This window comes from Phascolarctos cinereus, unplaced genomic scaffold (genome assembly GCF_003287225.1).
Source record: "Phascolarctos cinereus isolate Bilbo 61053 unplaced genomic scaffold, phaCin_HiC Scaffold_1;HRSCAF=81, whole genome shotgun sequence".
In the NCBI taxonomy this organism is placed as follows: Eukaryota; Metazoa; Chordata; class Mammalia; order Diprotodontia; family Phascolarctidae; genus Phascolarctos; species Phascolarctos cinereus.
In genome coordinates, this window is record NW_027555514.1 from 294,652,062 (window position 1) to 294,674,140 (window position 22,079).

The following is a 22,079-nucleotide window of genomic DNA, read 5'->3' on the forward strand; positions in this document are numbered from 1 at the left end:
CCTCCCTGCTCCCAGAGTCAAGTCAATGATTGAAGGCCCCATTCTGCTCCCCCCCTTCAGCATGCTGACCTTTCCCTTCATCCACTCCCTTGACCTCACATGTTTCTGGGTTACTTTTTAATGTTTCCCAGGAGCCTCTGGCCTGAGCCAGATGAAGAGGCAGAAAACTTGAGGGACAGGAAGGAGCAGGGCCTCTGGATACTCCATTACAGAGACATTCCTTTGGGTAGTTGTCAGAAACTCTGCACTGAATGGTGCATTTGAAATGCTTCTCCCAAGCAGTGAATGGGTTTCCTCTCTTCTGCTTTGCTCCAAAGTGTGCCAACCTCCCCTTTCCATCTGGGCTGTACTCATCCCGAAGACTCTCTGGGCCAACACTGATGGCTTGCCACTATCCATACTAGCCCCTAAAGTATTCTGTGGCCAAATTTGCTTTGGAAACTCTGGGCTCTGTCCACTGCCTTGGATCCTTGGTCTGGAACCCTCCGGCACAGCCCTGGAAGAAGAGCAGCGTTCTCGATGTCCCCTTCTGAGCTGGGTCTTTCAGGTGAGCCCAAACTGTGGGCCAAACCTCAAGAAGCTCCCAACCTCGCCAAGTACACTAGACGTGTCTGGACATCCCCACAGGGACAAACAGGGACCAAAGATGCTGAGAGCCGCCCTGCTCTGCCTCGGAGAAACCCTCTTCTTTCTTCTTTCTCCTCCTTCTCCTTCCTTGCCACATTGGTGTAAGGGCCCAGCTCCTTGGCCCACCCACCCTCAGCCTGGCTCTGTGGCCTTCAGGCAGTAAGGCTGCCTGTGTGTGGGCTAGGGGCTAGTGCCCCTATTTGGGCCAATAATAGCGGCTACTGCTGCCTCTCTGCCCCAGTAGCTCAGCTGCTCTGACTCCTGATTGTGGTCTGGGATTGTCTCTAATATCCTTCTTGGCTCTGATGGTCGAGGGCTCTAGGATTCCTCATCCAGAAATACGGTGGAGCCTTTGGCCTGAAACAGGGGCAAAGCTACATCAAGGGAGTCCAGGGAGAAAAGCAAGAACCCTAGGAGGCAAGGTCAGGAGTTGCAGGAGGAAGGCTTGGGACTCACTCAGACCTTATCCAGATGCAGCTGTGTTCAATCTGCCAGAAAAGGGTCTGATCAGGACTTTACACAATGGTCATGTGGTGTCTCAGAGCCAGACCCATCTGACCCCAGAGCTAGAGAGAAAGAACAGCTCAGACACCAATGATGGGGGGCTAGAAAGGAGAAGGTTCTCCTCCTATCTTTCCCACTCTGGTTTCTGTCTGTCTTTCCCCCTTTGTCTGTCCCTCTCCCTCTGTCTCTGTCTGTTTCTCTCCCTTTCCCTCTATCTATTTCTCTCCCTCCCTCCCTCAGTCTGTCCCTCCCCTTCTGTCTGTTTCTCTCCCTCCCTCCCTCAGTCTGTCCTTCTCCCTCTGTCTCTGTCTGTTTCTCTCCCTTTCCCTCTGTCTATTTCTCTCACTCCCTCCCTCAGTGTGTCCCTCCCCCCTGTCTCTGTCTGTTTCTCTCCCTCTCCCTCTGTCTCTGTTTCTCTTCCTCCCTCCCTCAGTCTGTCCCTCCCCCTGTCTCTGTCTGTTTCTCTCCCTCCCTCAGTCTGTCCCTCCCCCTCTTCCTGTCTGTTTCTCTCCCTCCCTCCCTCAGTCTGTCCCTCCCCCTCTGTCTCTGTCTGTTTCTCTTCCTCCCCCCTTGTTTCTGTTTCTCTCCCTCCCTCAGTCTGTCCCTCCCCCTCTGTCTCTGTCTGTTTCTCTCCCTCCCTCCCTCAGTCTGTCTCTCCCGCTTTGTCCGCTTTGTCCGTTCCTCTGTCTCCCTCTGGGTTCACGGCTCTGCTCTCTTCTCGTTCCCCTCCTGTCTTTCTCTCTGCTCTGTCTCAGTCTCTGCTAGCCCTTCATCCAGGGGATCCCAACTAGCCATGAATGTTGGCTCCAGCCTGGTCCCTCTCCTCTTCTCCCTCCACCCCAGGGGTCACAAAGAGTCAGGCACCACTGAGCAACAAGAACTGAAGTGATAGGCAGCCAGAGTAGGGGGAGTACCCTGCGCAGATCTGTGCTTAAGGAAAGTCACTTAGCAGCGATAGGAAGGTGAGGCTGAAGCTGGGGAGAGATCTGGGGCGAGGAGGCCAGTGGGGAGGCTGCAGCAATGATCTCCACCGGGCACTGCCCCTGATGCACCTTGGGAGTGCCTGAGCTCCTGGTCATTAGAGGTATCACAGCACATGTGAGCCGCCCCTCACATCAGCCAATATACTGTGCAGGGGGTTCCAGGTTCTCTGGGATCCTGGACTAGCCGTGGTCCTAGGTCCCTTCCAGGCCTCAGAGTCTATGATTCTGTGCCTTAAGGGATTTCCTTTTTCTGCTTGAGCCCAGAGGAGAGAGCTAGGAGTAGTGGGAAATTACAGGGAGACAGTCTTCAGCTTGGTTTAAGGAGAAATGTCCTTGGCACTTAATAATTGCTTGTTGACTGACTGACTGACTCCCTCACATTTCAACCCATCCAAAAGTCGAATGCACTCCCTCTGGAGGTGGTGAGCTCCCTGTCCCTGGAGGTCTGCAAGCAGAGGCTAGGCAGCCTCTGGATGAAGGTCTAGCAAAGGAGACAGAGCAGACAGATAGGAGGGGAATGAGAAGAGAGCAGAGCTATGAACACTTAGAGGGAGACAGAGAAGGAGGGGGAGAGACAAGTTGTTGGGGTGTTAGAAGGGCTTTATGTTGGGATACAGGGGTTGGTCTTTTGAGCATCCAAGACTTTCTTCTTCTTCTTCTTCTTTTTAAGTAAATCCATATTGTTTTATTCCCTTAAGTTAGCAGCATGTACTTACCCAAGTCCAAAACTTTCTTCTTCCCCTGGTTCCTTCAAAGACTGTTTCCCTTCCTCTTTCCAATCGCCCTTCCCTATGAGGATGCTCTTATTATGCTGGACCCATTTGAGTTCAAATCTTGGCTCATCCCTGGGTGACCACAGCCTAGTCCCTTCCCTTCAATAAGCCTCAGTTTCCCCCATGTACAATGAGGGTGGGGCCAAATCATCCCTTAGGATGGAAGGGACTGGGTGCTCTCCATCAGCTCAGTGTTGGACCTGGGACGCCCTCTGGTGGAGAATGGGGGAAGATGCTCTCTAGGCAGCCCCAACCCCCAGAATGGGGGAAAGTGGTGTGTAGAGAGCCTTTACCCAAGTAGCTAGCCTTGCTTTGAGAGAGACTGGAGGCCGAACCACTGCCCCGCCTGACCGCCACCATCTCCCCTTGGAGCCTGATGGAGCCCGCCCACTAACCTGAATCCAAGAGCCCCACGAATAGCACTGCCCCACCCCCCCTCCAGAGCCAGACCCGGCCCAGGCCTACAGCCATCATCCAGAAGAGGAATCACCGGTGGAGATGCCCACCTCTGTTCTTGGCACCCCCACCAACTGCCCCCATGGGATGGGAAGAGCCCCTTGGGGGTCAGCACCCCACCATTTTCCCTGTTCCCAGCTCAACCCGAGCCCTAGCTGCCACCCAAGCCTGCTTCCATGGGGGCAGCCCAGCCATGAAAGCTTCAGGAACATTTGTTTTAAATAATCAGCTAGGAAGGAAAATCCAGCCAGCTTGTGACTGAAGGCTGATGTTTTGCCAGACTAGTGACCCAGGTCGGGCTCAGGGAATTGTTGAGGTGATGCCCCCTTCTGGTCTTTGTCTGGGCTACCATGCTAGGTGCTGGTGCTACAAGTCGGCTTCCATTCTGGGGTGGGGGGGACGGGGCAGGAAGGTCTGGGGATCTGCTGGTGGGGAGTTGGACTATCTCCTTCGTAGGAACAGTGGCCTCATGGTGGTATTGACTGGATTATTGCCCCCCCTCAGTAAGAGGTAGGAGAGGGCTTGGCAAGGTGGCTGGGGCTGAGCTGGAGGTGGGGGTGAGGGTGGGGCTGGGAGCTTCTCTCTCAGTTCTGCCCTTTGGCACCTTGGGGACAAGGCTGAACCCTCCTCCAACCTGTCAGATAGCTGACGTCAGCTCTCAAGTTCTCCCTGGGTCTGCTCTTCTTCTGACTAAGCATCCTTGGAACTTTCTTGAGGTTCTGCTTGGGGGGGCACGGGGCAGGAGGGGCCTCAGCTCCCTTGCTAAGGTCCTGTTAGCTGCTGGTCATTGGCAGACTCCTGTTAAGCTTGTGGTCCACTGAGATCACCTGGGCTTTTTTTTTAAATGCCCTCTCACGTTCATGCTTTTCACAACTCCATCTGCTTTTCTTCTGCACCTTAGGAGTTCCTGGTCACTCCTGTGGCTGGAGTGTCTGGGTGAGCTCAGCCCCACCTCTGGCTTCACAGCCCTACTGGCGGGTGGCTCAGACTCTGCGAGGACTGGCCTGGGGAAGGGGGGATTACTGGGAATCCCCTTGGGCTCCACCTGCCTGCCAGTCTGCAGGGGCTTCCTTCTGCCCCCGCCCCCAGCCAGGGCATTGGGCACCTTTAGTCTTCGTTTATTTGTGGGTTCACTGCTCTTAATCTTCAGTGAGCATGTTATGGATGAGCAGGGCTGGCATATTTTTTAAAAAGGAAAACAAACCTTGAACCTTCTGGACCAAGGTGGGTTTAGGGCTGGGGAAAAGAGCAAGGCAACAAGCACTCATTCAGCGCCCACTATGTGCCAGGCTCCATGCCAGGTGCTTTACAAACACAATCTCATTTGATTTGTGGGGCTGAGGGGCCATGTTTATTGGTGTTGAATGAAGTCTGGGATGTGTCGGCTGAGGATCCTTTAGAAGCAGGCTGGGCTCCAGCCCCAGCCCTGTGGCCCTGGGTTAGTCATCTCCTGTCTCAGGTCCTCTGGAGGCCCTTTCCAGCTTCACCATCCTCTCTTCTTTACCATCTCTGGAAGCGACCTTGGGGACCACTAAACCAACTCCCCCCAGAGGGCTGCATCACATGGGATCACCTAGGTCCCCTCCGGCGTTGTCAGCAGAGACCCTGCCCTAGTCACTACCCCTGAAGTGAGGCTGGATCAAGGCTCCCCTTTCCCCTGCATGCCGAGGCTCGATCCTGGTTAAGGGTAGGTTGACAGTGCTCCTGGAAGTCTGCAGAGAACAGGAAACAAAAGGGCCATGTCTCTTTAAAGAGGAACATGAGCTCATCCTTCTCTTCCCACAGCTGATGTCATTGGGTAGCCACACACATTGGGAGCAGCCAGCATCCCTGATGCTGGACCCAGAGCCAGCCCATCTTGGGCATTTCCAGGGGGCAGGGGGAGTCGGGGTCGGTGTGGCTTCTAGAACGTGGAAGAAGGTGAAGGGATCCAGGAGCAGAGGAAGGCACAGGGCCGTCCTGCTGGCAGCAGTCTGGAAAATGCAGGCGGCATCAGGCTCCAAGGCTGAGCTCACTCCCAGCACAGCTCTCCTCCCTCCTCCGGCCCTCCTCCTCCTCTTCATCCTCTCCCTCCTTCTCCCCCTGCCTCCCACCTCCTCCAGCCCTCCTCCTCCCCCTCTCATTTCCCTCTTCTTTCTCCTTCCCACTTCCTTCTCTCCTCTTCCTCTTTCTTCTCCCCCTTCTCCTCCCCCCTTTCCCTCCTTTCTCTTCTTCCTTCTCCTCCTCCTTCCCACCTCCTCCAGCCCTCCTCCTCTTCCACTCTTTCTTTTCCCTTCTTCTCCCTTCTTTGTCCTCCTCTGTGTTCCTTCTCCTCCCCTCCTTTCCACTTCCTTCTGTCCTCCTCCTCCTCCTTCTCCCTCCTTCTTTCTCTTCCTCCTCTTTCTCTCCCTACCTTTACCTTCCTGTCCTCCTCCTTTCCCCTTTTCTTCTCCCCTCTCCTCCTCTGTTTTCTCCCTCTTTTTTTCCTCTTCCCCCTTCCTCTTCCTCCTTCTCCCCCACCCCTCTTCTCCCCCCACAGGATCCTGTATTCTAGAGTCCTAAAGCTGGGAGGACTCTCAGAGCCCAGCAGGCCAACCTGTGTCTACGAGCAGGAATCGTCTCGCTGGCCTCCCAGAAAAGAGGTCATGCAGGTGTCATTTGAATAGCTTGCTAGGGAGCTCACCACCTAACTAGGGCCAACTTCACACATGCATTTCAGAAAACTCCAGACAGCCTGTTCTCGGCTTCCCAGTGGTGTGGATTGTTGCTGTTTCCTCATGCCCCACTCTCCACGACCCCATTTGGGGTTTTCTTGGCAGAGACACAGGAGTGGTTTACCATGTCCTTCTCCAGCTCCTTTGACAGATGAGGAACCGAGGCAAACTGGATTAAGTGACTCTCACACAGCTGGTTAAGTGTCTGTGGCTGCATTTGAACTCAGAAAGATGAGTCTTACTGACTCCAAGCCTGGTGCCCTGTGCACTTACAGCGCCCCCTAGCAGAATATAAAACAAAACAAAATCCTAGGACCTTGGATCCAGAGCTGGAAAGGATTTCTTGTTCAGCCACTTGTATTTTACTGATGAGGAAACAGAGGGCCCCGTAAGTGGGGTAACCTGGAGAACTGGCTCTGAGCCCCAGGGCTGTAACATCTGATCCTGGAATGATCCTGTTGAGTGTTAGCAGAGAGATGCTGCCTCAGGCCCCTCTGAGGGGATTTGACTTGATGACCCCTCCCCAGGCCTGGCTCAGATGCAGCCCTCTGAATGGAGGGCGAACAGGCTGGGGGTTGGGGAGCTCACCACCTTCGGAGGTGCCCATTACACCCTGGGACCATTCACATGCATTGGGAGGAAGGTGTCAGTTCCGCCCCCTGAGGCTGAGCAGATCCAGGCCCTTGGACCAGGCCTGCCAAGGAAGACCTTTCCCATCAAGCCTGGGGGAGGTAGCCCTATCGCTGTTCTTCAAAAAAAGGGGATTTCAGGAGCAGCTAGGTGTCACAGTGGATAGAGCACTGACTCTGGAGTCAGGAGGACCTGAGTTCAGATCTGGCCTCAGACACATAACACTTACTAGCTGTGTGATTCTGGGCAAGTCGCTTAACCCCATTGCCTAACAAAAGCAAAAAAAAAAAAAGGGGGGGGATTTCTGGTCACATCCACTAGCAATAGAGGGGGTGGAGGGCTAAGGGTGGGACAGTCCAATTCTATTGGTTTTGCTGACCTGAAGTCAGGACTGGCTTTCTGAGGAAGGAAGTCAAGATGGTGTCAAGACAAAAGGCATATGTCATTAAAAAACCAACTTCTTGCAGTAAGAAAGTGATTTGTGGCATGGTGAGTGAGGAAGGAGGAGGAGGAGGAGGAGGAGACAAAGAAGGGGGAGGCTGATCCCGCCAGAGCCAGATTCCATCCAGCCACTATGAAGAGCCTGCCCTGGCTGAGACCCAGCCTTGGTGTTGAGAAGGTAAGGGTGGATGTGTTGAGGTATGAGAAGTTTTGACCTCTCTAAGACCAGAGTGTAGGATGGGGTCATCTGGAATGAATTCAGAGACTCAAGAATTCTTTAAGTCAAGGTGGCAAAGATTTATTGTTACTCTATACAGGGGGCAGAGGTCCTTAAGGAATTCTGCCATGGTGGGCAGAGCTCCTTAGGGAACTAGCAACCTAACAGGCATGATGCTAAAGCTTATATAGGAAAAGCAGTGGATTATGTGCAAGTATGCCAATTAAGTGATAACATACAGCTATGTCATTCACTACTGGAAAGGGGCGGGGGACAGGGGTCCTAAAGGGTGCATTTTTGGCCTGTTATGTCTGCAACAAGATAGCTTCGGGAGTTGATGTCTGTAGCTTGACCTCTGGACCATATAAGGTAACCGTGGGCATCAGTACCTGATAGCTCTGCTGGTACAAGAAGGGAAATTCTACAGAGGTCAGCTTGTTCTTGTAATGGGGAGAGAGAGTTTGCCTCCCTGGGCCCTCTCATGAGATAGGGGTCCTTGGGCTGGAAAGAAACTGTCAGAGATGGTGCCTTGCAGCTAGGGAGAAATATGATCTTGGAAGCAGGGTCCGAGTACAAGCAGCCAAGCACCCCTTCAGATGGCCCAAAGTTCCTGCTCTCAGGGTGTTTACAGTCCATCAGGGGATGGGAAGGGGGCCTGAAAGGCCGGATTCAAGGCTGAGGACGAGGAGGAGCTGGAGGAAGGAGGAAAGGCTCCTTTTAGCTGAAGTAGCTCCATGAAGGAGGTGGCCTTGAAGGAAGGGAGAGACCTCAGCAGATGGAGCTGGGAGGCAGTGTGGGCAAAGGCACAGAGGTGGGAGAGGGTGGGCTGAGAATGGGGTCAGAGTGGGGAGGACCACCCAGCCTGGCCCAAAGAGAGAGTGTGTGAAGGGGGACATAGAGATAAGGCTGACCGGTAGGTGGAGGCAGAGTGGGAAGGGCCCCAGGGCCTTGAATGTCAGGGTGAGGAGTAGAGATGCTGGTCAGGAGGCATTTTGAGGAGTGACAGGTTAGGGGCTCTCTGAAGTGTGGAACGATGGATTGGAAGAGCTTGGCACCACTAGACACCCATTTCAGAGATGGCTCCTATAGTCTAGAGAGGAGAGAGGCCCTTGGCTAGTGGGAAGTAGGGAGGGGGAAGGGGCAGGGCAGGGCAGGGCAGGGCAGTGAGGTGAGCAGGTGGGCTTAAGCTGCACTCCACCAGTAAGCATTGTCAGGTACCTCTGGTGTGCCAGGCCCAGGGAGACACCCAGCAGGCCCTGCCCTCCTGGAAGGAAGGAAAGCACAGGGACAGTCTGGGGCACCCCCCTCACCTGCCCCAGCCCCACCTCCTACCACACCTGCCTCCCCAGCCCCCTACCTCCACAACTGCCCCTACCCCCCTCAGCTGTCCGGGCCCCCCACCCCATGCCCCAGCCCCTCCCCTGCTGTGCATTGCCAGCTCTTGATCGGTCTTGGGCTTCCAATCTCTCTCTACTCTCCCTTCTCTCAGCTGCCAAAAATCCTCCTAAATCCCAGGTGTGCCCTGTCACTCCTCAGATACCCCCAGAGGCTCCTCATCCTTATTGTCTTAGGGATAAAATACAAATATCTGAACCTAATCCTAACCCTAACCCTTTAACAGCTCCCACCTACCTTTCCAGACTACACCCCCACAACACACACACACACACACACACACACACACACACACACACACACACACACACACACACACACACACACACTCCTCTTTTGTGTTCCAGCCAAACTGGCCTAGCTGTTTCTGGAACTCTACCTCCTGGTTCCCACCTCTGTGCATTTGCAAAGGCAATGCACCCCTGGCATGCCACTCCCTCCTCATTCCATCTTTCAGACTGTTTAGTACCTTTCAAACCTCAGTTCAGGGGTCATCTCCTTCAGGAAGCCTTCCCTGATTTCCCCCAATTGAAAGTGTCCTCTCCCTCCTCACATTTCTCAGAGAACCTGGTCAGGATGGATACTTTGTCCTACTCACACCCTTTAAGCAGTGCCCAGTCTCCCCATCTCAACTCTGAGGGAAGCTCTCTGAGGGTAGAGACTGGTATTTTTCAGCTTTTTGTCTCCAACCATCCAGCACAGGGATTGCCCTACCCACAGTAGGCTTTTAATCAGTGGTTGTTGACGAAGAATAATTGAAGATTTCCTTGGTGTTCTGGCCCCCACACCCGAGCAGACAGTTTCAGGGGTGCCCCCTCCCCATTTTCCCCTTATTTGCATGATGGCATGCTCCCCCAGGTTCTGGATGATGGACGACGCTCTCGTGATTTGCCAGTCACTGATGGTGCGAACCAAGGCTGTGTGCTTTCTCCCATGCTTTTTAGTATGATGTTTTCAGCCATGCTGTCAGGCGCCCTTCATGAAGACACACAGCAGCAAGGAGAGCTATGAATGGTAAATTTGAAAGGGCTACAAGCCAAGACTAAAGTAGAGGGGAGTACTGGGGCATGATTTTTTTGTTTGCAGATGATTATGCGCTCAGTGCAGCCTCTGGAGTGGAGACGCAACAAAGTATGGATTGTTTCTCTGCTGCTTGTGCTAATTTTGGCCTGATAATTAACACCAAGAAAACACAGGTGCTCCATCAGCCACCACAACGCCATCCATACATGGAACCATCGGTGACAGCAAATGGAGTTTTGAATGCTGTGGTTAAGTCCACTTCCCCTGGTAGTGTACTCTCCAGGGATGTACACATTGGTAGTGAGGTTGATCTGCGTGTTGCCAGAGCTAGTTCAGCTCGTGGGAGACTAGCCTTTGGGAGGCTCCAAAGGAAACTGGGAGAGAAGAGGTATTAGACTGACCAACTGAAGGTTTGCAGAGCTGTTGTGCTAATCTCCTTGTTGTGTGCCTGCGAAACCTGGATTCAGAAAACTGAGTCTCTCCCACTTGCATTGTCTTAGGAAGATTCTGAAGATCACCTGGCAGGAGAAGATACCAGACACTGAGGTCCTTTCTCTAACTAAAGTGCCAAGCATTTAAACTCTATGGCAGAGAGCACAAGTCTGGTGGGCTGGCCAGGTTGTTTGAATGCCAGACATCCACTTGCCAAAAAGACTTTTATGGAGAACTCACACAGGGCAAGCATTCACATGGTAGTCAGAAGAAGCAATACAAGGGCACTCTTAAGGTCTCTCTTAAGAACTTTGGAACTGATTGTGGGACATGGGAGACCCTGGCACAGGACGGCCCAGCATGGTGTGCCCTCATCAGAGAAGTGGCTGTGCTCTACTAGCAAAGCAGAATTGAAGCAGCTCAAAAGAAGCACAAATTTAGAGAGTCCACCCCAGATGTTCATGTGGACCATGTGTGCCCACATGCAGTAGAGCCTTCTGGGCTTGTTTTGGTCTGATCAGCCATGGGTGGACACGCTGTGCCTTGACCCTGACAGAGCGATGTCATTGTGCTCCTCTTCTACAACAGAAACAACCAGCCAGCCATCTTTTCCCTGGTGGTGAGTCTCTGGACCCTCAGCCAGGATGATCCTCAGACAGCCGTTCAGTTCAATTCAATTCAACAAAGATTTACTAAGTGTCTGCAAGCACCTGGGAGCACAGAGGCAAAAAAAGAAACGGCCCCTGGCCTCCAGCAGCTCATTTTATCGAGGGAGGAGGAACCACGTGTACAAAGACCATTTCAACAGAAAACATGTTCCCAGTATTTCCAGAGCGCTGGGGAGAGCGCAGGTCTAATATGAAGGACAGTTTGTAATTAGAGAACTGAGATTTCATAAGGCTGGCACTAGGAAAGGTCCGGTGGAGCCAGAGAGGAACCCAGAAGAAACAGGACTGACTCTCCCCCCAACATTCTTCCCTCTCCCCACCGTTCCTCCCTCTTCCCTCTCCCCTCCCCCCATATTTCTCCCTCCCCCCCTTTCATCATCTGGTGATGTTCTTCTGTCTTTCTCCCTCAGGATTTAAGCCCCGGGAAGGCAGGGAATATCCTTCTATTTGCTTGTAGTTGCATTCCCAGCACAGTGCCAAGCGCCTAACAATCCTTAATAAAAGGGGAGTCGTAGCCAGACCAGGAAAGGAAGCTTTGACCCTGGCCTCCTATGATTCAGAATCATGGGGAATCTTAGTAGAGCCAGAGGGTGGAGGATCGCCAGACTCTTTCTGGTCCCGAGGATAGCATGGGGTTGCTTATTAATGTTTGAACAAGAAGAGAGGAAGGGGGGGAGGGGGAGGCCCTTTGAGAGCTTCAGAATCCAATACCCAAACCTGTCCCCGGGCTCACTCCAGCTCTGAGATGGGCACCCCCTCCTCACAGTGTGTGAGATGGGGGTGGGGGCTCAGGAGGCCCCTGCACTGGCTGGAGAGGGGGGCGAGAGGCCAGATGGCCAAGGCCAGGCTGGTGCAGGCCGAGGGCCTTGCTGTCCCTACCTTCTGGCATTGTGAATAAAGCACTGGGCAGATGAGCCGTTAGTGGGTGGTACAAGGGTTATTATTAGCCTCTTCTAGAGGAGGAAATTGAGGCACAGGCAAGCTATCCAACTAGCCCAAGCTCGTGCCCTGAGTTGAGGAAGTCTGGGCTTCTTCCTGCCTCCTCTTGCTGCCTAGGTCTACCCTGTTCAGGCCAGCATTCTCAGCTTTTGGGAGCACAAAGACCTCCTGTCAACCTTAAATATTCAGGAGACCTCCCCAAGCTCAAAGCTGTACTATGGAAGAGTCTGCTGATGAAGAAAATCCATGGTGACAAGAAACTGTGAATTCTGTAGTGCTTTTAATAAATTAGTACTTTATTAATCACAACATCTACATATTGGAGAAAAATAGTAAAATATCCCACCCACCCATCCCCCCATCCCTCCACCTACCAGTTTTCTCATCCCCCTTCCCTCATCCCTCCACCCATCCCCCATCCCTCATTTCTTCATTCACCCTCCCATCTCCCATCCCTCCACCTACCTGTTTATCTACCCCCAGGGCCATCTTTAGTCATCCTGACCATCTTTAGACCATCCTGCCACGGGACCCAGAAGGCTCTGGAGGAGTGAGGCTGGTGACTTTGCACAGCCCAGCATCACTTAAATCCAATTCACTTGCAAGTTATGGCATCACCTTGCTGAGACCACCGCCCTCTTCCAGTAGAAGGACAAACAACAACAACAGCATCCCTCCACCCACTCCCACCCCTCATCTATCCACCTAGTCTATTCATTCCCCCCATCCCCCCACCTACCTGTTTACCCACCCCCATCCCTCCACCCACCCCCACCCCTCATCTATCCACCTAGTCTATTCATTCCCCCATCCCTCCCCCATCCCCCCACCTACCTGTTTACCCATCCCCCATCCCTCCACCCACCCCCACCCCTCATCTATCCACCTATCAGTCTATTCATTCCCCCCACCCCACCCCATCCCTCCACCCTCCCACTCACCCACTCATTTATAAGTCTTATGCTAACGCTAACCCATCTACTTAGGAGAAAAAGAATTACCTCGTGGGGGACTGGGAGAGGCTTCCAGGAGGAGCTGGAGTCTGAGATTCTAAAGGCTGAGGTGAGGGAGGGAGTCCTCATTCCAGGAACACCTCCTGCGGTTGATCTGCATGACTGAAGGAGGGGGGAGCAAATCCACGAGTCCCACCTACCAGCTCCTGACTCCTTAGGGAAGGCGTGTGAGATCCTCCTGGGCGGCCCCAAGTTCCTCACTGGAAGGCTGGGGGCGCTTTGTAGCCCTTGGAGGCTGGAGTCAAGTAGAAGGAACCTGGACTCTGCCTTGCGTCTAGTTTCACACCTAGCTGGTTTCACTGGTCACAACACTGGGAAATGGTCATTCAAAGCCCCTGTCAGTGATTACCTTCCCCTCAAGGGCTAAAACAGAATTGGGACTCCGAGGTTCTAGCCTCCAGACCAGTCTGGCTCCATGCAGAATGCTGATGGAAAAAGGATTGGTTTTTGTTTTGTTTTGCTTTGCTTTTTGGTAAGGCAATCCGGGTTAAGTGACTTGCCCAGGGTCACACAGTTAGTGATTGTCAAGAGTCTCAGGCTGGATTTGAACTCTGCGGAGCCCTTTCCAAACACTCCCCTGGCCTCCCTCCACCTGCCCCGAACAATGGGGCTGTAGGTCTTCATTCTACAGAGGAGGAAACTGAGGCCCGCAAAGGGGCAAACAGCTTCAAGGGTCCTCAGAGGCCAAGCCGCACAAGCTAGAGGATGCAGAGGCCTAGGGAGCAGTGACTTGCCCAAGGTCCCGCGAGGCCTGAGTCAGAGGTTATTTTGTATCCTAGTAACCATCCCGGTAACTTTGTAAAACAAAGCGGTTGCTCCCTTCGCAGCCTTGGGTTCTCGGGGCCTCCGGGCTCGTTCATCCGAGATTCGGGCCCTGTTTCCCGGGGGGGAAAACTGAGGCCTTTGACCGCGGTGCGGGGACATGGCCGCTAGGGTTGCAATAGCCCGGGCCAGGCCGAGCAGCCTCCAGGTACAGAGAGGGGACAGGGCGCAGAGCCGGCGGCGGTCTTGGCACCGCGTGGGCACCGGCACGGGGGCGGGGCAGCCAGCCCGAGGCTGGGCTGGGGGTGGGGGGTGGGCTCTCCGTGCTGTCCCGCCCTCCTCCCTCGGCGCAGGCGCAGAGTGGGTTGGGGAGGGGCGGGGCGGAGCCCGAGGGGGCGGGGCGGCAGAAGCTCCCCCTCTCCCTTCCCTCCCTCCTGCCCTCCTCCCCTCCTCCCCTCCCCCCCAGTGGGGCGCTGCCGGTCCAGCCGCCGCTGCTGCCGGGCTCAGGCCGGACGCCGGACGCCGCGAACGTCCAAGGAGGTGCCCCGGAGCGCGGCGGCCCGTCCGCCCTCCTGCCCCCTTGGCGCTCCCGGGGGTCCCCTCCTCCCTCTCGGGCCCCCTTCCCAGGGGCCCCCCTCCCCGGGCCCCCGCGCCTGCGATGAGCCCATGGCCATGTCGCGGACGCCCGGCCCGGTCCGGTCCGCCGAGCCCAGCCACGAGGAGGAGGAGGGGCCGGCGGCGGGGCCCGGGGCCGGCGGGGCTCGAGACGGCGATGGCGACCGCTCCCTGCAGCAGATGCTGCGGGCCATCGCGGAGGAGCGGAGGCGCCTCGGCCTCCGCCAGGAGATCAGCGGCCTCGGTGAGGGCTGGGGGCATCGGTGGATGGGGGCCTGGGAGGCGGGGGGCAGCGGCGGATGGTCGCCCGGAGGGGCAGCGGCAGAGGGGGCCTGGGGGGGCAGCGGCGGTGCCCACCTGCAGCTGAGCCAGCCCCGCAGGAGGCGGAGGTGGGGGAAAGGGCGCCGCCTGCTTCCTGAAGGACTTTACCTCCCTCCGCCCCAGGCCCAGGTCCCTGCGCCTGGGTCGGGAGAGCAGCCCGCAAAGGGCCAGCTGTCGGGGTGCTGGGTGTGCAAGGAGAGCGCCCCCAGGTCCGGGTGCTTGGAGATCCCCGATGGCAGCTCCCGAAGCTCCCTTCGCGCTCGCTGCCTTTGTCTCCCGGGCTGGGGCGGGCTGGGCTGTGGAGGCTGGGACGCTGGGGCGGGCGGGGTGGTCTCTGGGGCACTCTGCTCGTCACCCCCCTCTGAGGCCCTTTCCAGCACGCCGGAGTGCGGGGTCCCGGGCCCAGGGGACGACCTTTCTGGTGTGTCTGGGCGGGGATCAAGCAGGCAGGTGGACCGGGGTGGCCTACCCTCTACCCATTGCTCCAGGTGCCCTTGGGATTAGAGGTGGGGATGAAGTGCCAGAGGTGGGAGGTAGAAGAGGGAAATCTCCCCACCCCCATCCCGGCCTCTCACCTCCTCAGACACTTGGTGAGTCAGACACCCCCTCCCACCCAGGTGAATGACTTCATCTCTTTCCCAGTCCGGGCAGGAGGCTCAGCTCCTGTCCCAGGTTTAGACTAGATTTATGGGAAACTTAAGCTGGCATCTCAGCTCCAGCTTGCTGGGAGTCAGAGACCCAGGTTTCAAATCCTTCCTCCCCTCCTGCCTGCCTGGGTGACCTCAGGCCCCCTCGGGCCTGCAGTTTCCTCCTCTGTGAAATGAGGGGCGTAGAATAGCTGGCCTTTCCAGTCCCTTCCCTATACCCCGAGGCCTGGCCAAATCAGTATTTTGTGAGAACCCTGGAGGTTGGGGCCCATGGGTTGGGGGTGTTGAGGCCCCTTCCAGCTCCTGGGGCTTGTGCATTGCCTGCCCCCTAAGGAGGGGCTGTGGAGGATAGAGGTCCTGGGAAGCCTGGAAATGAGAGCTCCTACTGGGGACCATTGACATGGGGCTGGAGTTGTGAATAGTCACAGGGCTTTTCTTGCAACCAGAGGGAGACCCAGCCAGGAGGAGCTCTAGGCTCTCAGAACCCTTGTAGCCCTCAGAAAAGCCAGGAAATCCCTTAGATTCCCCCTCCCCCCAACATTGTTGTTCCTTGAGGAATTGATACCTCTTGGGATGGGAGTGGGACAGCAAAGAGCAATCCCTGTTCCAAGGGGCAGGAGACAGTCATTTGTTGGTTATTTGAGCCCTGGCTTAACAGGCCTTCTTAGCTCTAAGCTCTGGGGAATCCTTTCTGAGCCTCAGTTTCTCCAGCAAAAGGGCCATTTCTCAGCCAAGCAGGGTGGTCTGAGGATGAGGTCGGGGGGATTGGATCTAGACCACGGAGGATTTCAGCAGCTGGCACGGCTTAGGGGATGTTGTGGGCAAAAGAGGGGTGGTGGGGAACATGGTCAGATGTGAACCTTCTGTTTTGCTAAGACCTCGTGGGAAACAAGGCTGCAGAGTTAGGTTGGAATCGCCCTGTGCCAGACCTTGACTGCCAGGGTCAGGGGTCGGGGAAGGCAGGAGTGAGCCAGTGAGGGGCGTTGAGCAGAGGAATGATCAGCTGCACATGAGCAGGGCCACACTCTGTGTTCCTGCCTGAGTTACCTCTCCCGACTTGGGCTCTGGTCCCACAGGAGCAGGTACCCTGTGGCCTCTTGACCTCCAGTCGCCTAGGTGTCCCAAATGCCCCTGCCTACAACTGACCTCTTTCTCTTTGGTCTGGCCCCCTTCCCTCTGTCAAACGCCTCCAAGTCTGCAGCGATGACGCCCCTGGAGTCGGAGCCAGCTCCTTTCCAACCTCAGGGGCGACCTCTGCCTTTCCCCTGTCACTTCCCAAGTACAGGTATTTAGCAGGTAGTCTCTGCAGCTGGCATAGGCATCCCTCTCCCTTCTCACTCAGTCAGCCAGACGTTTATTAAATGCTTGCTGTGTGCCAGGTGCTGTGCTAAAGTGCTGGGCTTGCAAAGGAAGGCCAAAGACAGTCCCTGGCCTGAAGGAGCTCCCGGTCGGATGGGGCAGATAAGCATGGAAATACAAAGAACAGGCCATGTACTAGAAGGGAGAGGGCCTGGAGGGGGCTTTCTGTGGAGGGCAGGGTGTCAGGAAGCCAGATGAGGCAGGAAGCCAAGGTGAGGGGGCAGCATTCCAGGCATGCCAGGAGCCCAGAGATGGAGACTCTGGTTGTTGAAACAGCCGGGGCACCAGGACCAAAGAGATGCGGGACGGGACAGGTGGAAGATGACTGGAGAGGGGGAAGGAGCAGGTTATGGAGGGCTCTGAATGCCAAGCAGAGGTACTAGGGAGCTCCTGGATATTGGCTGGGGGCATGACATGGCAGACTTGGGTTTTAGGGGGGCACCGCTGAGTACAGGGCAGAGAGGCTGAAGCAGGCAGACCCCCCCCCCAGCTGCCAATGCTGTAATCTAGGATCAAGGGCATATGGGCAGGGTCAGAGGAGACAAGCAGGTGTATTCATGAAAGTAAAATCGATGAGTGTTGGCACCAGATTGGGCAAGGGGAGGGTGAGGGATGAGAGAGAGAGAGCAGTCCAGGATGACTCCTAGGGTGGGAACCTGGGGGAGGGCCCTCAACAGTTATAGGGAAGGTAGGAAACGGGGAAGGTTGGGGTAAAGAGAATGAGCTGTCTTTTGGACCCGGTGAGTTTCAGGTGCTTACTGGACGTCCGGTTGGAGATGTCTGAAAGGCTGTTGGAGATGAGAGTGGAGGTCAGCAGAGTCTGGGGCGGGATGGGTAGAGCTGAGCATGGTCTTTGAGAGCTCATGAGGAGAAGAGCTGAGGGCCCAGGCTGCACCCTGAAGGACAGCTGAGGTCAGAGGGCATGACCTGAGACAGAAGAAGCAGTCAGAGAGGGAGCCGAGTAGGATGAGGACACAAAGGGAAGACGGGGGAACGATGGTGCCCTGGCTGCAGAGGCCAAGGAGAATGGGGATTGAGAAGGGCTGTTGGTGACTTTGGAGAGGGCAGTTTGGGGGCAATGAAGGGGGCTGAAGTGGATTGTAAGGGGTTCAGAGAGAGAGGCGGTGGTGGCGGCATGGATTGTCAAGGTCTTCTGTAAGTGGTCTCACCACAGACGGGGGAGGACGCAGCTGGGCCGAGATGGGGAACCTTCCCTGGAGCTCCCTGGGCCATCCTGGTCCGCAGAGGAGAGTGCCTGCTTTTAGAGTGGAGGAGAGCAGTGAAGCTGGGGGAAAGAAGGTCTGTGTTGGAATGAGAAGGCCAGGGTTTGAGGCCCACATCTGCTGTGGTGGGACCCCAGACGAGGCACTTAACTGTTGGTGCCCCCGGGAGCTTTCAGATGCTAAGTTAGCAGGGAGGTGCCAGTCTGTGTTGGCAGAGGGGTTCTGACATCCCGAGTTGCCTGCACCTGTGAGAGATGGTAAGCTAGAGAAAGCCTTGGTTAAGCCCTTCTCATGGGCCTGCCCAGGCTAAGAGCTGGAGCAGAGAGAGAGAAAGGGCAGACCCCCAGGGAGGGAGGGCAGCAAACGGCCAAGGAGCTGGGGCAGGGCCAGACCAGAAGGAGCGGCTGTCCTGGGTACTTCCTCTGGGGCCATTCTGGCCAGGAATGAAATCCCTGCTCCAGACCAAACCAGTCTTTTCCCAAGTGTCTTCCCATTCTTTCTGTCACCTAGCTCATGATCCGGCAGTGATGGTGATGATCCGTCTTAGGTGGAGAAACCGAGTCCCAGACTAGTTTGCCTGTGTTCATGCAGGGAGTCAGGGCTGTAATTGGGCCTGGCCCTCAGCCCACTGAACCTCCCAGAGCTCCCATCTAGTCTTTGTCTGAGCTGGGATTCAAATCCAGGTCTTAGGACTCTTCCCTAGGATCCCTTCTTGTTCCCCACTCCCTGGTGGCCTGCCTTGCAGGGAGCATGACAGGTGGGTGACCCCCCTCTGTGCTGATGCATAGTCTGGCCTTGTGGGTCCCTTTGGCTCTAAACAGAGGCTCCCCTCCCCCCCATTTCCCTCCTATTTCCTTAGTCCTGCCTTACCTAAGGGGGCAGATGGGTGGCACTATGGAGTCAGAAGGCATGAAGGAAAAAGCACTGGTTAAGTGCCAACTGTGTGCCATGCAGGGCATGGGCAAGGTAAACTCAGTCAGTCTGGGCTCCTCCAGGAGCTCCAGTTCTATGGGGAGATGGCGGTGCCAGGAAGCTCCCAGGGCAGGATGCTGCAAGGCCCCAAGTCCCATGATTCTGTGGCTATCACTTCCTCTTCAGGGGCTTCAGGAGTCGTGGCAGCTGGGGAGGCTGGGGTTGGGCGGCGGCAGCTGCGGAGGAAGTGGGTCAGTGGTGGGTGATAGCGATGGTAGCAAGGATGGGGGCGCGATGGTGGTGCCTTCTCCGCCGATGATGGTCACGGGTCCTGGGCGGTCTTGGAGGAGGGAGTGTGTGAGCCTGTGGTCCTGGGCTGCCTTCACGTATAGGAGCCTGGAGGAGGTGACTCAGGCCACCTCCCGTCAAGATCCCTGGGAGCTTCAGTTAGGCTGAAGACCTGAGTTCAAGTGTAACTTGCTTCATGACCTTAGGCAAGTCATTTCCTGAGGCCAGCTTCCCCTGGAAGTGGAAAGGCTGGGTTCAATGGCTCCCTAAGGCCCTCCAGGCGCACTGTGCTCTTTGCCTTCTCTTACCACCCCCACCCCATGCCTGCCCCTGCACAGGAGCACCCGATGGATCCAGCATCTAACAAAGTGCATTCTTGGAAGGCTGGGTGCAGAGGGCCCCGGTCTCTGGGGCAGCCTGAAGGGCTGGAAGCTTGGCCGTTGGGCTCGGCCCTGGACTCAGACAACAGAAAGAACCAGGCCCTCTCATCGAAAGCCTAAAGAGGTTCTGTTTTCTCTGTGGCAGAAATGGCGAATGGTGGCTGGAGGGCCCTTCAGGCAGAGCATTCAGAGCTGGGCCCGCCTTAGAGACAGTTTGGGCCAGAATCCTACAGCCAGGCATGGGCCGGCCCCTGGGACACTCAGGCTGGCAACGCCTGGGACCCTGGACTTCTCAGAGTCTTGTTTTTATGTGCTTGAAATAAAATTACACAGGAAACCAATTCTGTTTAAACACGGTTGAAGAATATTAAAGAGAAGAATTTGCCAGCCAGCCCCCCAGCCCCCATTGGGAGCCCAGCCTAGGCTTTTCCCTCCTTTGGTAGGAGGGCCCTGAGGCCCAGTCACTCTCTGCTGCCCAGCCCCTTCCATTAGGCTACAAAGCCCCTCGGGCACCAGGCCCCTTCTATTCCCTTCTCCCTGGGGGTGGCCCACAGCTTTCCTGCTGGGAGGCTGAAGCCAGGAGAGCTCCAATGATTGGGTGGCAGCCTGTGGTCCGGGTGAAGTTGCTTCACTTGTTCTGCCTCTTGGGTTCCATCTGAGAAATGGGAGGAAGGTCCTTGTCACCTCCTTCCCAAATTTGCTTCAGGGACCAGAGAGGGAGCATAGGGAAGTGTTTGGCTGTCCAGCTGCAGCTGCAGTGTCCGAGGGAACTTCCTCTCTCTAGGAGTTCCCTAAACTGGTAAAATCAAAGACTTGACTGTCCTCCTTCCACCCCTTCATGGACAAGAGGAGAGAGATCCCAGCTCCAGAAGGCTCTGCTAGTGGGGCCCAAGCTCTAGGCTGTCCATGAAGGTTGCTATGGGGATGGGAAGGACCAAACTGTCTGTGGCCAGAAGGCCAGCTGGGTATGGTGGGGAGGGACTCAGTGCCCCAGAGTCAGCCCCCAGGAGTGAACTTTTCAGCTGTGGGGACCCATGAAGAGCCCTGGATGTGCAGTCTGGCTTGGTTTGAATCCTTCCTCCATTACCTGCTGGCTGGGTGGCCTTGGGCAAGTGATTTCGCCGGTGTACCTCTGTGCCTCAGTTTCCTCCTCTGTAAAATGAGGTTGGACGGGCATGCACCCTGAGATTCCTTCCCATCTAGCTGTAATGGAAGACCCCACCAGCAGCCACCTGAGTGGGAACCCTCTTCAGAGGGGCTTGCCTCCACTCATTTTTAAAGCATGGGAAGCCCCTTGGCTTCCTCCTGCCTCAGACATGCCGGAAGTGGGATGGGTGGGCATGAATCAGAGCTTTCAGTTCCTTGGCTGATTGGTTCCCCTGCCTTCCCCCCTGCCCCAGGACTGGATGGGCTGAAGGTTCCTGGCTTTGGAATGCAGATTGCTTCTAGCTGAGTTTATCACTCACTGCTGGGCTCCCAGGGATCTGTGATTCCCTCCTTCCTGACAGCTCCTGTTTCTGTAGCTCTTACTTTAGAGGGATTTTTCCAAACTTAATTTTATTTTATTTTCAAGTTTGCATTCTCTACTCTTACCATCCCAGCCATTGAGAAAGCAAGAACAGCAAAGCCTCTGCTACAAATGCATCTCGTTAGCAAAACCACTTCCCTTCGCGGCCATGTCCGAAAGGATCTGCCTCAGAGTCCTTCCATTCCCTCTGGGGGCCAGCAGCAGGCTTCCTCCTGAGTCCTCTGGAACTGTCGCTGGCCATTGTGCTGATCAGAATTCCTCAGTGTTTCTCTTCATAATAGTGTTATTGTACAACTTGTTCTGCTCAGTCTGTATCAGTTCATGCAAGTCTTCCCAGGATTCTTTGAACCTACCTCCCGCAACATTTCTGCCATCCCATCACCTTCATGCACCGTAACTTGTTCGGCCATCCCCAAATTGATGGACGTCCTCTCATTTTGCTGCACAAAATGAGCTGCTGTCATCTTTGTTGATATGGGCTGTTTTCTCTTTCTGTGATCCCTTGGGAGTATAGACCATTAGCAGTATCGCTGGGCCAAAGGCTATTTGTGGTTTAACAGCTTTTGGGGCACTGTTCCAAGTGTCTTTCCAGAAGGGCTGGCCCCGTCCACAGCTCCGCCGAGGGGACGTTAACACATCTGTTTGGCCACAGTCCTTCCACCATTTGTCGCTTTCCATTTTTGTCACCATGAGCAATCTGATGGGTATGAGGTGGAACCTCAGAATTGCTTTAATTTGCATTTCTCTAATTGCTAGTGATTTAGAGCATCCTTTTTCCCATGGCCCTTGATAGCTTGGATCTATTCCTTTGAAAAGTGCCTGTTCGTCATTGGAGAAGGGCTCATATGCTTGTAAGTGTGAGGTCATTCCCTATGTCTTCAGAGGTACCAGTGCCTTTATCAGAGAAAGTTGCTGCAGGATTATTTTCCCCCTGCTTCATGTTTTCTTCCTAATTTTACTCAGGTTGGTTTTGTTGGTGCAAAAGCATGTTCATTGTGCATCCTCAAGGTGACCCGTTTTGCCTCGTGGGAGCTTCTCATCTCTGCCTGGTCAGAAGCTCACCCTTCATTCGTGGACGGGGTGGCAGCGTCTTTGTTAGGACAGTGCTGTGTCTCACTTCACCTTGGCTGAGGCCAGGCTGCTGTCCGGTCTCCCCAGAGACTCTGGCGGATGGTGAGGTCTTTGGGTCGATCCAGTACTCCGTTAAGGCGCTTGTTTGCCCCTGTATGTTATATCCTGATCGGTTCCAC

General features: G+C 55.3%; 1 protein-coding gene across 5 annotated transcripts in view; it reads left to right on the top strand.

Moving 5' to 3' along the window:
* Positions 1-13,975: 13,975 nt before the first annotated feature.
* KIAA0930 (KIAA0930 ortholog) overlaps positions 13,976-22,079 on the top strand; it is a 34,641-nt gene continuing 26,537 nt past the window's right edge. For 4 of the 5 annotated variants that reach the window (XR_013483818.1, XM_020977475.2, XM_020977479.2 and 1 more), the window contains exon 1: positions 13,976-14,415. Coding sequence is in view for 4 of the 5 variants with exons in the window: in XM_020977475.2 (XP_020833134.1) it covers positions 14,223-14,415 (193 nt within the window). In the remaining variant the exon portion in view is untranslated. The remainder of the gene's footprint in view (positions 14,416-22,079) is intronic. The other variant, XM_020977478.2, reaches the window with a different exon arrangement.